This window comes from Eumetopias jubatus, unplaced genomic scaffold, assembly GCF_037043125.1.
Source record: "Eumetopias jubatus isolate StellerSeaLion01/CBP00866 unplaced genomic scaffold, mEumJub1_p1.0 scaffold_3, whole genome shotgun sequence".
NCBI lineage: Eukaryota > Metazoa > Chordata > Mammalia > Carnivora > Otariidae > Eumetopias > Eumetopias jubatus.
The window spans coordinates 72425245-72442933 of NW_028274809.1; the positions used below are offsets into that span (position 1 = coordinate 72425245).

Genomic DNA, 17689 nt, shown 5'->3' on the forward strand with positions numbered 1-17689 from the left:
CTGATGGGACAGAATTTATTTTGAGGTCCCCTCCAACTCTGTGATTCTATGGTTCAAAGACGGCTTATGAGTATTTGACTTGAGGAAAGACTTAATGAAAGAGCCTAAGGATGTCTTGATATTGTCATGCTTTAAAACGTATCAGGGACTAGATATTTTAAAAAAATTACTGAACAGCATTTAAAGGTGGTACCACTAAATTCTGGAACTGAAAAATGTGAACATATAATTTTTCTTGTCTTCATAAATCTTGGTCTATAAATACATGCATACATGCAACACACACACATAACTATGCTAGATTTATATTATGACTTTGTAGTTTCATACTAGCTGGATAATGTTTATATACAAATCAAACTCAGGTTGACACTTAGCATTTTGGAGCTGGAAATTTACTTCTGAAGTCCCCTGGTCCAACTCCTTTATATAAGTCAACTGAGTGAAGTGTTCACAAACTGACCACTCCCATTCCAAAGCAAAGACAACTTTTGAGGAGAACGTTTCGTAAGCAATCAGCTCTTCTATCAGTATAAATTATTAGGAGCAAAAGTACAGTTATACAGCAATTCTTAATTTTCCCTTTCCTACAAGTATGGACAAAAAATACTTCTTACACCTAAAAGGTACTGGCAGTTGTTTCAAAAAAAAACAAAAAAACAAAAAAACAAAAAAACAACAGAGGTTCTTGCTAGTTTTACATTGGAAGCAATATGATCTATTGGAGGAATAGGCCTTTCTGAATTAATAAACACTCATATCCTCCTTTCAAGGCTAGGGCCCATGTCCGAAAACATCTTGTGTTCGGAGCAGCTAATACTGCACCCACACAAAAACAGTGGAATATGGAGGGAAGTCTCTAAATTAGCACTTAGAGCTAGAGTATGCACCAGGTGAATTAGTACATAAAAGCTCTTAGTAGTAAAGTCTGGCTCTACTTCAAATAAATCAGATTTATTCTCAAATGAAAAAGAAATCACCAAACTTTCATGTACTTGCTTCTTGTTTATCACTAAATCTTACAAATTCCTTGAGCTGAGCTCAGGAGAGACACTGTAACCATTTCACCCAAGGATAAAGCCTCAGAAAAAAAAAATCCAGCAAAGACTTATTCCTCCTGTGAGAAATTATGACAGAAGAGAAAAAAAACCCTGCACATTTATCGTGACTAGTTAATCAAAAGAGAACCAAATCTGAGTAGAAGCTGTGCTTCTAATATCAGGAAATCCAAAGATCACCACTGATCCCGCAGGGAGCCCACGCACATCAGTCTGCAGGCTCACTGGCTGCCCAGGTGTTACTGGCAGAGATATCTAGACTATTACACAGCAAGGTCACAGTGATGGGGAAGAAACGCCAGACAAGGACAGAAAGCACTCATATGCTGCATACACGTTGTCTCCTCTAAGCCTCCCTAACAGAGAGCTTAATGCTAATTTTGGGGCATAATCACAGTGATTGTGTTGACTTCTAGAATGGCTATGTCTATATTCTTCCTTTTTCCTTAATTCTATGTAGCTTCTCCTAATTTTCATTTTATACATATGTAAGTGTACAGATTTATTTTTTGGTGTGAGAGGGCTTCATGCCGCCAAAACATTTGAAAAAGAGAATATACTAATAAATCAATATGTAATTTAGATGTGTTAAAACATTAATATTCAAACTACGTTAAGGCAGGCAGTCCATTCCAGAGTTTAGGATTATACACAAAGCGTATTCTACTTTTATGATGTAAATTTCATACCAATATTATTTGGAGTACAGGGTACCGTATTTTGAACATATTAATACCTTATGAGAAAGTTGATTACCCTTAAATATTAGATTCACGATTGTTTGCTACATTCCCAAGTGTTACTGAATTGTATCTGACAGAACCTACAGCTCTAAATTTCATAGTGGAAGCAAGTGGAGAATGGGATTAATTTTTTTAAAAAGTTAGAAAATTTTAAATTAAGTATCTTGAGCATGAAAAATAGCATAGCAAATATAAAACACCCAGGTAACTGCTATCTAGTTTTGTTAAATATTAATATTTTGTCTTGTTTCAGGTTTCTTTTTCTTTTTAAAGAAACAGAGCTGGATGGATACCCCTCAATCCCATTTTCTCTACCTGCATCCCCTAGAGGCAACTATTAGCCTTAACCTAGCTTCTGTCATTCCAGTGAAAAATTTTAACTTTATTGCATGTGCATATATCAAAAAAGAATGTATAGACTCAACCTGCATATTAGAAACTTTATACCAATAGCATCACGCTGTGCTTATAATTCTACCAGTGTTTCTGGATTATTTATCTATGTTGCCATAGATAGCTCTAATGCACTTGTTTTAACCCTTGTACGTGGTTTTGCTCTGTGAAGGTACTTTACTTAACCATTTTCCTACCAGTGCATACTCAGTATTTCCCCCCAGTCTCTATTATGAATAATGCCATCATTAATTTGCCCTGCTGCAGAATTGTTCTTCCGTCTGGACTTCAAAAACCCTTGAACCCAGCTGACAGTGCTACAAGTCCAGTCTCTCAAGACAAAGCATTACTCACTTCCTCCTGTTCTCTCACTCCCCACACTGGACCACTGTGCCCTCACCGTTAAATGTCTCTCTCACTGTTCCCTCTTTTCAACTGCCCACCCCTTCTTTCTATCACTGATGCAGCTCAAGCTATTACCTCTAGGTTACAGGCCTCCCAGATGCCAGGTGCATCTACTTCAAATCAATCCCGCACTGTATATCTGCTGGAAGAAGATGTGGCCAAGCCATGCCCTATAGTCACCCCCACTGTGTATGGGACACAAGTTCCTCATAAAAGTTCTCCAAACCAGGCCTGCATTTCTCTTTGGCCTTGTCTTCCTTCAGCATGCCTCTCCTGCTGGAAGCTCCGACCCCCTATTCCATGCTGGCTCCGAGCCTCTGCCTCCCCATCCTTTAGGACTATTTTGGTTTCACACCGACCAGGGAACCTCCCTGGCCATCCTCTGTGCTCCCCGTGAAGGCTCCACTATGTCCTGGCACTTGCCATATTTCCCTGACATTCCAAGAACCATCTGTGTTCCTCCTGAGTTGGGGTGCTGCTTGCACACAGGGACTGAATTCTATTCACCTGCACATCTCCGGTACCTAGGAAAGCATCTGAGGCACTAACAGGTATTTAGACCCTGGCTGAACTGAAGTGGAAGGTAGTCAATCCATTAAGTATATTTTTCTTTCATAATAAAGGAGAGCCAGTCTGCTGAAAACAAGTGGATTTACTATGGAATGCATAATAAAAAAAAAGATGTATTCAGTCCTCTATGTACAAGACATCTGTTAGCTGATACCTATGCATTAAAGTACAATAACTGATATGAGTCAAGATAAGCCTATAACACTGCAAGTGCTTTGTGAATCATTAGATTTGATTCAGCCTTTGTCACAGTCGTGAGCCGTGATACCATGATCTCCTACCTAGAACGTCCAACTTCTTCCCAGTGCCACCATACAGACATCGTCTAGATGGTTTTCAACATTTCCTCCAGGACAAGATCACATTGTTTACCCACCTGTAACAAGCTCCCTTACTTCTGCATCAATAGATTTTCTCAACAGTCGCAACAAGGCAGGTATCCCACCAACATTCTTCATTGCTATTTTATTTTCATCTGTAGACTTGCCAAAAACAAGGTTTCGGAGGGCACCACAAGCATTCTTCTGAACTTCCAAAACTCTGTGGTCCAAAAGGTCAACCAGATGCTTGATTCCCCCTAATCTACACACCTAGAATGAAAAATATTAGGTACCAGGCCTAAGTGACATATGATTAATCAGTGATCAAACAAAAGTCTGTTATGGAAAGATCACGGGAAATGGACAACTCCAGATCATTTCAAAAGCTTGCTTTTTATTCTAAATAACACATCTTTTATAAACATTAGGGACACTCTCCAAGATTAAGCTCCTCTCCTGGGTTTGGCTTAAAAAAAGGAAGGGAGAACTAGGTGTACTGATGGCCATGTGTAGCTAGCACATCTACTCCAACCTCCCAAACACACAGAGGGATTATGCCTACACTTCTGAGGGCAATGAGCAAATACACAAAGACAACAAAGCTGTAAGCAGGATCAGAGGTAACATATAGGAAAGGATTTTTGACTGAAGTCACTTGGTTTACACAATTGTTTCTCTAGACTACCTTCCCTAATCTTTCATTTGTCAAGTAATTAGTATATTACATAAATATTTCTGGGCTTTATGTCCTTCATCCACCTTTAGCTCAGGAACTTGTATGTTGTTCTGCATAGTAGGTTGATGAAAAACACTTAGGTTCCATATGCCATCGCAGGTGGGACAATGCTAAGATGTTAAAAGAAAGAATCTGTATGTCATAGGACGCTAGTCGATAACCAATGACTCACTGTATTTCTATAAATGTCAAAAAACTTTAAAATGTCAAATTAAATACTCACATAGGTTCAGTATTAGTAACAGTTATAAATTCTCTGTAACTTGACTTAATTGTATGTTGGCACCGATCTTGACCAGAACCTCGTCAAGTACATAAGCTCACTAGTTTCATCCATAATTTTTATCTAATAGATTTTTGGAAATTACTTCAAAAATTCAGATTAAATTGATTTTTGCTTCATGTTTTGTAAATAAGCTAACAGTGGACACATGATTTGAAAATGCCAACAGTCCTCCAAGAGGTATACTCATCCTGGTTTCTCCTGAGAAATAATGAAATGCATGGTTAAGAAATAAAGGGGTAACCCTTTGAAAGGGCCCCTGAATTGCATCTGGTAATTTCTAAAGCACACATGTGTGTGACTGCTCAATGGAAAGGCACTGACTGCGTCCCGGGGGCCTGCCCGGCGCCAGGGGCTGTACCTCCATTTTGACTTTGTTGTCACCGAAGCACAGGTGCTGCAGGTAAGCGGCCGCGTTCGCCTGGACTGACGGGAACTGGTGCTGCAGCATGTGGATGACTTCAGGCAACTCAGGATCGCGCCAGGCAAACTCCCTATGTGAGAAAAACACAGCTTCAAAAAAGAAAGGACCATGTTTTAACAATGCACTGAACAAAGCATTTGTCAGAAGAAAAAAGGCTTGGCTGAGGCCAGAACTGGCAGTTACAAGACTCCTAAAAGAGGTAAATGTAAGTAGCCTCTCCCCCGCCCCGCTCCTGATCCACATATGCAGAGGCCTGGATGCTTCTGATCTTAAAGAAATCACGATAAAACAGATGCACAGAAAGAGATTCAAGAGAACAAAGGAAGTTCTTAATATGAAAAACTTTTCCATTCTCATTTTCCTCTTCGATTCTAATTTTATGCCTTTCTACCTATGTCAGAAATTTGCAGGTGCGAGGCTCAGGTGAACAAGTGCACTTTAGTCAGGTGAGAAGTCATGCCTGAGCAGAGAGAAAGAAAGGCTGGTCTGGTGTCAGCCCGGAATCTGCAAATAGTGTGGGCCCGAAGATTTTTAAGAAACTTAATATGTATGGTTGCTCTTGATGGTAAGACAGAAACACAGAAAATTATAAAAAAATATTTAATCAATAAGCCTATATACCCAGAAAAAAACCACTGTTGACATTTCCTGCTGGTCTTTTTTTTTTCTATTCTGTGTGCAAATATGCATATGGGTATACAGAACATTTTTTCAAAGAACTGAATCATATTAAATAGCACTTAATATTTCATGAGTACTTATTCTGGGTACTTCATGTATATTAATTCATTTATTCTTATTGCAACCACATAGATATGGAGGTTGAGACAGAGAGGCTAAGCAACTTGCTAAAGTCACTCAGCTAGTCAACAGCAGAGCTATCTGCTTTCAGAGTTTCTATCATCAACCCCTATGCTATCCCAACTTCTTGTATAAGGAGTATACAATCATATTAAGCTCATACACTTTTATACTCTGCCATTTCAGGTAACATCACATTGTTAGAATTTTCTGATGTCAATTGATTGGCTCACTTTTTGGGATCCTTGTTAAATGTGAATATATGCTTATATCATATGAAGACCAGCTTCTTAGAAATGATTCACAAAACAACAAATTTGCAGACTTTGACTACAGAATGAACTATTACAAAAAATGAATTAATACTGAATAAACCTTTAAAAACCCTTTAAATTAGCAACCTAGTGATACTTCTATTGTCCAGTTTATAAAGGCCTAGAGTCCCTCTTAGTCTGGGAAGGCTCCATGTGTTAACTTGCTTATCCAATACAAAGGGGTAATCTACATCTGCACACACATACATACCCATTCAAATGAACAGTGAATCCTTCCTATGCTGCAGGTACCATAGCAAGTGCTAGAGAGATAAAAGCATTGGTTTCATGTACAGAGTCTTATATGCCCAACTAAGAAGTTTAGTCTTAATAATCAGCAACAGGAGTTATTATTTATTGAGTTTACCTGCTTCAGGCACTATGTCATAAGCTTTATATGCACTACCTCATTTACCTTGACTTGCCCCATTAGGTAGGCACTATTAAATAACATTAAGAGAGAAAAGGAACTGAGATTAGTAATTAAATGACCAGAGGTGGGTGAAACCCAGGTAGTCTGTATGCTGCCCCTACACATAAGGAACAGAAGGCAGAGGTTCTGAGGCAGAAGAGTGAGAGAATGCAATATTTATAAGGTTACATTTATAAGGAAGATAACTCTGGTGGCCAAGTAGAGAATGTACTAGAGTCAGAAAAGACTGGTGACAAGAAGACTCCACTATTTACTCAAAACAAAATCGAGCCATCCTTGACTTCTCCCTTTCCTAAATCCTTCTTATCCTACCTATCAGCAAGCTTTGTTGACTATTTCTACAATATTTCATATAAACCCAACCCATCCATTCTCTCTATCTTGCCTGGCCCATCTAACAGCCTCCTATACACTCTCTCTGCTTCAGATATCACCCCCTCCCCCCATTCACTCTCTGCACAGCGGCCAGATCATTTTCGGAAAACTGAAGCCAAGGGTAAGATGGAGATTTCTGTCTTGGGGGACAGACTGGATGAAGAGTATCATTAGTAAACACGAAGAATATCACAAATGCCAAGAGAGGCAGGCTAATACAGCAGAAAAAACACAGAATTTGGAGTTGGATTGCCCATGTGGAAATTCTAGATCCTTTATTTACTATGTGATTTTAAAAACTACTTAATTATTTGGAGTGTTACTTTCCCCACCTGTGTAATAGGAACAATAAAACTATCATCTCTACCTCCTTCTTAGGTTGGCTGTGATGATTAAATTGTGATGATGTATATTAAAATATTTTATATACTTTGAAATAATATTGATATGGATGTTTTATTAATATTCGCCAGCCCTAAGAAAGGAACTATTCTAAATAGGGTCACTCTCTATAATAAATAAATTCCCTTTTATGTACTGTTAACTATGTTAACTATTTCTGGTCAAAATCTGTCTAAAGCCTGTTATGTAAATCTATGCTGTAATTAACAGAATGCAAGAAGTGTGACTTCATCTTTCTTTGATGACTCACAATCATTACGAATACACATTTTCCTCCTCTTTAAATGGCACAGATATGGTTAAGATTTCCTGGTATCCTTGGGTACTATGAGGGTCAGACAATACAAAGGGGGGGCTCCAGCTAGAGATGGGTGGTTAGGCTTGTTTGGCATCAATTCCAACTCTGATTTTCAGCAGAAATATACCCTGAAAAGACTGCTATCAATTCATGGGCTGGCTGGATGGCATCAATGCCTGCCAGGATCTGCATCATCCAAACCTAAGCCTAGCACCTGTGGTGATGAGCACTGGGTATTATATGCAACTAATGAATTGTTGAACACTATATCAAAAACTAATGATGTACTGTATGCTGGCTAACTGAACATAAAAAAACAAAAAACAAAAAACCCTAAGCATCTAAGCCCAGACTTCTGTTTTCAGCCATGACAGAGTAACTGGTACTAGATTTTGCCCTTCCACAAAACACAACTCTACAACCAGACTAGTAGGAAGGAACTGTTTTTAGGTGCCAGACATTGGGTAAGATAAGACAAGAATGTAATCCCTGAGAGATGGGAATCATCACAGGAGCCCCATATACCCTGGCTTTCTGCCTGAGGGCATTTTTTTGAATCATGACACAGGAAGCTGAGTCCATGAAATAGAGCAATGGACTTAGTGAACTGAGGGGGAGAGACTAGGATTTGGGGATGCCAAGGTGGTTCGATTTTGTGGGGCAGGGTACAGGAGAGGAGGGAACTACGAAGAGGAGATTCTATAAGTCTACAGGAGGATTACTCACAAGTCCTTAGTTGAGTGCTGGGCTGTACATGTTCATGACACATGTACAGGTCGGTGCAGTAGCTGTTGGAGGACAGAGCTGAGCATATGCTGCGTGATGCTGGACCTCTAGCCCAGAGAGCAAACCTCACTGAGCACTCCAGGACTTAGTCTCCGCAAAGAACTATGCCAGAGAGTAGAAGAATACACTAGGAGTAAAACAAACCTGAAACAGACCCATCCTAGAAGAACAAAACCAATCTTGACAGGACCAAAAGCATCTGTCAGTAATACTTAATCTGCCAAAACAAAACTCAGAACCCTAATAGGAGACAACAGAATCCAGAGTCCCTACAATGAATGTATTGTCCACAATAGTTAGCATACGATTTAAAACTGCTACGCATAAAAGGAAATAGGAAAATGTGACCTACAAAGATGTAAAAACAAAACAAACCAAAACCAAAACACCCAAATAATAACAGACCCAGAGAAAACCCAGATGTTGGAATTATCAGAGGAGGACTCTAAAAGGTCATTATAGATGTGCTCACAAAAATAAAGGAAAACATGCACGTAGGGAATGAATAGATGAAGAATGTCTTCTGACATATGGAAACTATAAAAAAAAAACCCACCAAATTCAAGTATCTGAAATAAAAAAATTCACTGGATGGGCTTACCACAGATTGTGGAGACTATAGAAGAAAAGACAGTAAATTATGAAGACAGATCAATAAAAAATACCAATATGAAGAATATAGAGAAAAAAGATTTTAAAATATAAACAGAGTCTTAGTAACCTGTAGGATAATGTCAACTTATTCCAGGGGAGAATGATTCTGGGGCAGAAAAAAATATGTAAAGCAATAATGGTTAAAAATGTCCCAGTTTTGGTAAAAATCATCAACTAACATTCGTAGAATCTCAGTGAATCCCAAGCAGGTTAAATGTTTTAAAAAAAACAAAACAAAAACCTAGGCCTGTCACAGTAAAATTGCTGGAAGTCAAAGATAAAGAGAAAAACCTGAAAGGCAGCCAAGAGAAGGTATATTACATAATGAGAATGATGATTTCTCTTCAGAAACAATGCAGGTCTGAAGACAGTGAATGACATTTTTTAAAGAACTAAAAGGAAAAACCCGTACCTGTCAATCCTGAATTTTATATCTGGCAAAAATATCCTTTAAAAATCAATTAAATAAAAACATTTTCAGATAAATTAAAGCTGGCAGCCATGCAACACAAGAAAGGCTAAAGGAAGGGTTAGGTTGAAGGGAAATGGGTTGAGATGGAAACCTGAATTTATACTAAGAATATATGGAAGAGAACTGTATGTGGTAAACATGAAGTGAATATAAAGATCATGTTTCTTACTTCTCTTAATTTTTTAAAAGATAACTGAATATTTACAGTAAAAATAATAAGACTATATTATGGGTTTTATTACGGATGTAGACATAAAATATTTGACAATATAAAGGTCAAAGGGATAGAGAGTAAATGGAATTATTTTGCACATCTGTGCAAAAATAGGCCCTGCTCAAAAGGAACACCATGAATGCTATTACTCTTTATGTCACTATCACTTTCCACAGGAGATACTTCTGTTACTCCTTCTAGATGTGTCACTTATACCACTAATACATTTTGCTTCCACACTAGACAACACAGATTTCCATTTATATAGAAAACATCAGTAACTGCTTCAGTCTTACAAGAAATTTTTCAGGCTAATTATAATGCAGCAGTAATGGTAAAGAACATGGGCTTAGAAGTGAATAAAAATATTACTTCAAGTTTGCTATTTTCCCAAAACTAAAAATTAAAAGCTGTCATGAGCTTTTTATTTTGGTTTGAATATTTAAACTTCAGATTTATCTGGATTCCAGTTTCATCTAGAATAAACGCACTTATTATTATAATCATTTATTCATCTTACAAAATGCATTATCAGTAAAGTTTCACATAATCAAACCTAGCCATAACAGTTTTATGCATTAGACTACAAAATTATCATACTATGAATAGCTGAAGTATATTATCATACATGAAATCCTTATTTATAGTGAATAAACTCATATCAGAGGTCAAAACTGAAGTCTTTAGGGACACAGATTAAGCTCAAAGCTCTAATCACACTTCACTGTCTTTCTGGATAGCTATTCTTTTCTCTGCAGGGTCAGCCGAGGTATAGTCTAAATAGGCTATAATTTACAACCCTTTTGGGAATTTCTGCATCTACTAGGGTGCCTTAGTATTTGGCATTTTGAGGTTTTAAAAAATGAAATCATGTATAAGTATTTTTGACTTAATTATATTGGAGGTACTATAAGACATTATTTAAAAACCCTTAAAATGGCAAGAACATGGACTAGCAGAACCAAATGAATGTATGAACTATAAATATAAAGAACTTTAGGCAAAAGAGTGACTAGGTGGAATGGCTCTAGTGAAGCAGTGGGCTTCCGATTCAACTCAAAAGTATTTTTATTTTGTTTTAATGAGCAAAATCTCACTCATGTTTTTAATTCACATTCATTAGAATAAGTTTGGTACATTGCTAAAAATGAATCAATAATTATAACAATTTTCCAGTAAAACAATTTGTAGGCAAAGAGTGAATGAATGAAATCTTGCTAATATATGCCTTCATATAATACTCAAGCTGCTTAAAATTTAGCAATAATTTCACTCTTTCAGAAATTAAAATTCTCTTTCAGTTTCTATCTTTTTTATTTCCTGAATATTTTAAATGGCTTTCATTACAGATGAGGCTCTTTTTCAAAATCAATCAAGTACTAAATGACTCATACTTACCTTAATAAAACATGATTTCTACATGGCCAAATAAAATTAAAAGGAGGAAACATGTATTATTGGCCAAAATTTTTTGCTTATGAAATATGAGAATTTCTTGTCAACTATTTTCTCCTAAATGGCAGAAGTTAATAGTTAATAAAAGCACAACACAGCACTGACCAGTAGGATTCAAAATGTACACAACACCAGTCTTTTCCAATTTAAAACACCATACATTTTTTCTGAAGCCCTCATCTATAGGGTCAGTCAGGATAAAGGAAAAGGGGTAAAATGATCCTTAAAAATCTTTCACATAATTCAGACTAAGAGGCTATCCCAGGGAGTTGTCTTGCCGAAGTATGTCACTGATGAATGCTGCAGATATTCACACAGACCTGGGTACTCTCTAACTTATTATTAAAGCATTGAAAGAAGGAATCTATCTTTAAAATGAAATTAAACTCAATGACTGACAGTGCTAAAGTACAAGTGGAAATACTAGAGATAAGGAGTTATATAATAGATACTATAATAGACTTGGCAACTTGAAAAAAAGCCAGAATGAAGGAACTGTGGATGCCCGTGATACTGCAGCATTCTGGAGACTCATAACCGGTACTTGCCTGGGGTCTTTCTGAATGCTGTCTATTGATGGGGATCTCGTGGTGCCATCATCAGCTGGCGCTGCGTGCTGAAGCCTGTTATAATTGCACTCTTGCACTCGGTATTGTATTGGCCTGTAGGGCTCCGCGTAGGTAGCTGTTGTGTTCAGAGCATAATTATTTCTTTGGTATGTAAGGGTGCTTCGTTGGCTGGATGTCCTTTGCAGATTTCCAACACCTACTAGAAAGTCAACATTTTTAAAATGACAAGGTGATACTTTTCAAAGTAAAACTATTTTTAAGAAGGATTATAGTTTTTAACAATTACATAAATTGCTTTATAGATTTTATCAATATTACCAATTTAGATTTTAGATTTTACCTATCTAGCTCATTAGTGCTAAAAAAGGCACTTAGGTTTTTAATTACACCAACAATACATCAATTTTATTAGCAGAAAAGAGCAAAAGTAAAACTATAAATCTGCTTACATGATTGATCTTACTATGTTTATTAAGATTTAGTGACAAAAATGCAAGGGAAATGTGGGAAAAGAATTAAACTAATTTGAGAAATAAATGACAAAATGTCATAATTTCATTTTAGCAATAAAAAACAATTATTCAACTCTGTAGATAATCGAGGTCAAACTTCGAACACAAAGCATACACAAGTTACTTATTTTGATATACGTTTTATTTATAGACCTTTGGATTTTGATAATATTGGAAAATTTACTTCATAAGAAGGAAGACTGATGTATCAAAATCTTCTATAGCTACTCCCCTAAATTTTTGCATGATGTTATATATAAAGGTACTGTACACTGTATGTTCTTAATTATTGCAAAGGTATCTCTCCAATAATTGCAAACATATTCTTCCCACAATTAAATGATTTTAATAACATTATTTATTTCTTAATCCTATGAAAGAAATTCCTTGGGAGTTCCCCTCTACTTGCTTGATAGGATGCTGAATCACCAATCATTTAATAAAGCCAATTAGATCTTTAAAAAAATTCAATTTATAGAACATAACAAGTGCAATATTTCTTCACTAATATCTATTAAAAATTGGTACATTTTATTAGAAGAAAAATCCTGCAGCAGACCAAACTGTCAGTGTTTGGCAAAGAATCAATTCAGATATAGTCTCCTCCTTCCTGGTGTTCTGGGAGGTATGCCTCCTAGAGCTATGCCTTTATGGGGTTAGCGTTGTGGGCATGTTAATAAATCTGTTCTATCTCTTTTGCTTTTTAACAATTTTATTTATTTATTTTAGAGAATAGAGAGAGAGAGACTGTGATCAGGGCGAGGAGCAGAGGGAGATAATCTCCAGCCAATTCTGCGCTGAGTGTGGAGCCTCACATGGGCTCAATCCCACAACCATGAGATCATGACCTGAGCTGAAACCAAGAGTGGGATGCTCAACCAACTGAGCCACCCAGGCGCCCCTGTACTAGCTCATTTTAAAAAAGAAAAAAAAAAAAAAAAGAAGAAAGAAGGGGCCTCTTGGGATTCCATGAGCCAGACCTGCAGCACAGTCTGGCAGTTCACGTGGCCATGGGGTATTGCTTCTGCTCTATCAGCCACTATGGTGTGGCATAAATGTGAGAGTGGTGGTGCAAGCGTGTGATGCACTAGCTCCCTATTTTTATAAATGCAGTTACTGTATTCTGTCCCAGACTGGGCCCATCATAAGGAATATTTATTTCACATTCAACACTTAGACATTTAGAGAAAATCTAGTATCTGAAAAGGAGTAATACGAAATACACTTGGGCTGCATACATGCTAAATCAAAGACAGGCACATAACTCATAAAAGGATCTTCTCTAAATACACGTTTCAGGCAACAAAAATCACAAAGGAATATTCCAAACAAAGATTTCCCTTTCTAGATTTCATATGTTTTAAACCCAAGGAGAGTCAGATTTATAGCTCTACAAACTTACTTGTGAATTAACAGTATAATCGCTAGGTTCGTTGATTAGATTAAACTAAGATTAAAAAAATATATATCGCCTATAAAGAGGTACAACACGAACTTCTGTTTTACTGTTTATTGATCAGCTCTCATAGCTGCTTATCTGACAACCAAATGGGCAACATGATTTCATACTAACAGGGCACCCAATCTCAATAAAAATCTTTTGCTCTTGGGCCTGTGCATTTAGGAAACGAGCTGACAGCGCTGAGGCCCACCTGAGCCTGTGCGGTACAGTGCCGTCTGTGACCCTTGGAGCTCCACGGTCCCATGGTTTGGGCTGCGGTACACTGGGCTGTAATAGGTCCTCCCCTCATATATAGGAGTGATGTGCAAGTCAGGAGACACAGCTGAACGAAGGTCTTGCCCAAGCTGGCTGTGCTGGCTAGCATAGGAACTCCGTAAGCCTAGAGGCAGGAAAATTACATCATCAAGAAATTGAGAAAACTGTGGTGAGGTTAAAAAGCCTTAATTAATCAGATCTTACCAATAGGACCAAATGTTAAGTCTAAACACCAAACCTGTTGAGTTCCACAAAAGGAGGATGCCAGATATGAAAAGGACACCATACACATTTTCAGAGGCAAACCTTCTCTGGCAGCCAGATACAGGTAAATTTTGTAAGAAAAAATAAGAAATTATTAGATGGTTTGGTACTCGGAAATTCGTTCCCCAACTGTAAGCTGTTTTATTGTGGTGACCAAAGAGATCATGCCCTCTTCTACTGTTAGACCATTTTCATTGTTAAAACGTAAGAACAATGGTTCATGCCATTCTCCTGGCTCCTCCACAGAACTGGACAAGCAGATCTCTGGCGGCAGGGCCCACCCTGCCCCACACTTCTTAAATCTCAACACTAGGACAATGTCTACGTAATAGTGCTTAGTAAAGGTTGATGTTCAAGAACACTTTTGAAATATGTCTCTCAATTCACCCATGATTTTTAGAGGAAAACATGAAATTTTATGTTACAAAATTTAGAATACTATCAGCAAACTAATAGCATTCATTAAGTATTATGAGGTATTATATTACTATTTGTTGTTACTATATTTTTCCTTTTTTTTTAAACAAACATAGTTGTTTTTGCAGGAACCCACATGCCAGCTTCTTGTTTACCTTCTTTCTAGTGCAAAGGAAAAGTACAAAGTTAGTACATTAGTATTAAATCATTTGAAATATTCTTTCATTCAAATTGCCAATAACTAGAAAGTGAACATTTTTTAAGTGGGACTTGTGATAAAAAAGTACATTTCAAACCCAAACATTTTTTTTCTTAAAGAAAGTGAATTAGTACATTCACTATTATGATGCTCCGAAGTTTGTGATTTGTCATTATTAGTAAGTAAAATCTGTCACTTGATAAGAATACTAAGGTTACATTCCAAATTTGATCAAGAGAAAGCACAAACGTATCTGAAGTCAGCACTTACTTGCTTTTTAAAAGACTGCAAATAATTAACACTGTAACTAATTACAAAAAGATAGGATCACTCACCTCCTATTAGCTCAGTTAGTCATACCAGAACTAAAAGCAAATTGGCCTGAACGTGAGTGATACTATTGCTTATTGAGGAGCGGCAAGAAAGTTTAATATGTAGAGCTTCCAAGATGAATGATTATTACCGACCCCGGACAGCAATGTGACGTGGAAAGAAACTAAATGAACCAATGTGGATTTTAGCCACTGGCTCTCCACTTACTAAAATGAAGATCGTAGGCTTAAACAATCATACAATTGGGAGATTATCTGGCCAAACCTCATTTCAAAACCAAGGAAACTGAGAGCCCCAAAAGAAATGTGATTCATCCCCTTGAGAGAACTGCTTCCTGGTAGGGCTGAGATGAGGCACCCAACACTGAACACAGCTAACCCTCAAGGTTCAAGGAGACATGGTGTGAGAAATCTTGAATTCGGCAGAGCCCTCCATGAATTAAAGGGCCAGGTCAGCCCACCAGGGGGACATGGAAGCCAATATAACTCTAAAGATGATACGATGATCGTTACTGTAAAGTTCTCATTTGGGGATTTCAGCTTTTTATTCACTTGCAGATTTCTCATTCCTCTTAGCAGAGGAAAGCTCCGTTTCTTTATGGAACTCATGAGTATTCTGAATAAAGGTGTAGGCATTGTATTTATTAATGGTGATATAAAGTGGGCAGGTAAATGGACTGGTCCTTGGTAATCTCTTCAACAAAGGTGCTATTTTAACACTCAGTAGAGCCACAAATGCTTGTGATTTGCTTGGGGGATTCTGTAGATCACTTAACACTTGGGCACCGCAAGCAGAGAGCTGGATGCTCCTGAAGTCGGCTGAGCCGCCATGCACCCCCCACCCTCCACGGTCATGTGAAATAAGACCAAAGCATTCTGCAGCATTCTCAGAATGTTAGTCTCGCTGTGCAAGGATCCAGCTAGATTCTTCACTGGAAACCATGCGGTATGATATGATTTATAAATATCTGTACATATTTACTATAATTTCATAGGAAAGGTAACAAAATGAGCTTGTTGGTAACTCTAAAAAGCATCCAGCAAATACTCACTTGTTATGAGATTATTAGTGAGATGAAATTACTATATGTGACAGACTATAATGGGAAATAAAAGACTTAGAATTAGAGTGAAATATAGTACTTTTTCATTTTTAGAAATCTTTGTGAATAACATAACAGTGATGGTTACTATTTTTGTTCACCTACTCATGCATGCAAACAAATAAAACACAGTCCTATAGATTTACATTAAAAAAAAAATTACATAGCCTCTATAGAGTAAGTAAAGTGATTATGTGTAGAAAGTCCACCAAAACTTAGTATCTTTTAAATTGGAAGACAAGTAATTACCTTCTATAATTGTTATTAGAAATAATTTTTCCAGAAGTATTCACACGAATTAATTTTTAATAGTCTTATCTCCCTCTCCAAATAATGGAAAACACTGATCTTCCACAATATTATTTACCTATACAATAGTTTCTATTTGCGATTCCACAAATACATACTAGTTTACCTATTACAATGACATATTCCCTGTGATTTAAAATCTTTGTATTTAAGACACTTAAATAAATATAAATTTATCTCGCAAACAGTATTCTTTGTATTCTCAAAACTTTTCTTGACATGCTATGATTTTACTGAAATGAGTATTTTAGGGCAGGCATATTTTTCTGTTGTAGGAAGTAATTTATACACTTACTGTATCATCATTTAAATTATGATCACCAAATATCTAAGTGTCTGAATCTATTACAAAATATTGCTTCAGGTTTATCAATCAGAAGGTTATTAATCCTTTGAAATCAAGAACCATAGTAAATATCATGACAAGTACAAAACTTTCTGAAGTAAGAATAAAAGAAAGGAATTCACAAAATAGGATCCACATTCAGAGTAAGTAGGTAGGTAGATGGTGAGAAGGAAAGCTTCCCTGGACCCTTTATATAAGGAAACCCTTTGCTTCTTTTGAAGACTGTAGTAGACTAGGGAAAAAAAAAATCTGTGATAGGCTAGGTCTGCTTTTTTTCCTCTGAAACAAAGTCTAATTTCACCTGCAATGTCAGAAGGCAGGCTTTTTAAACCAAAGGAGATCATCCGTCTCAGGGTTAAACATAGACAGTAATTTATGTGCTTACTTCCTTTCCTGGGTTTCTACTTCACTCTATTTCAAACATAAATTTCTGCATAGCTAATCTATACATACACAGGGGAGGGGGAATACAGAAATCCTCACAACTATTTATCTTTCAAGGCTTCCTTAGGAGACAGAATTTCATAAATGATTTCTACCTCACTTTGCTGCAGACTTTCAGAGGCATGCTAGAAAATATCTAAGCCAAGTACTCTCCCCTGATGACTGAATGAAAAAGAGGTAGTTTCTCCACTAGGACTTCCTCTGAGCTCAAATTCTAGTTCAATATTAATTCTTCATGCAAAATTATTCAATTAAAAAATCTCAAAAAGGCTTTACCTTTCTCAGATGCCATAAGGAAAAGATACTGATTTTACTACACAAAATATTAAAAACTTGTGTAA

At 36.9% G+C, this 17689-nt stretch overlaps 1 protein-coding gene across 6 annotated transcripts in view; it reads right to left on the minus strand.

Annotated features, from left to right (window-relative positions):
• The window catches only part of PKP4 (plakophilin 4), a 231665-nt gene that overhangs the window by 36649 nt on the left and 177327 nt on the right, over positions 1–17689 (minus strand). For 4 of the 6 annotated variants that reach the window (XM_088021693.1, XM_088021695.1, XM_088021690.1 and 1 more), the window contains exons 8-11: positions 13870–14058; positions 11685–11904; positions 4870–5002; positions 3546–3759 (exon numbers count right to left, since the gene is read on the minus strand). In XM_088021693.1, the coding sequence (XP_087877819.1) occupies positions 3546–3759; positions 4870–5002; positions 11685–11904; positions 13870–14058 (756 nt within the window). The remainder of the gene's footprint in view (positions 1–3545; positions 3760–4869; positions 5003–11684; positions 11905–13869; positions 14059–17689) is intronic. The other 2 variants (XM_088021694.1, XM_088021692.1) reach the window with 1 other exon arrangement.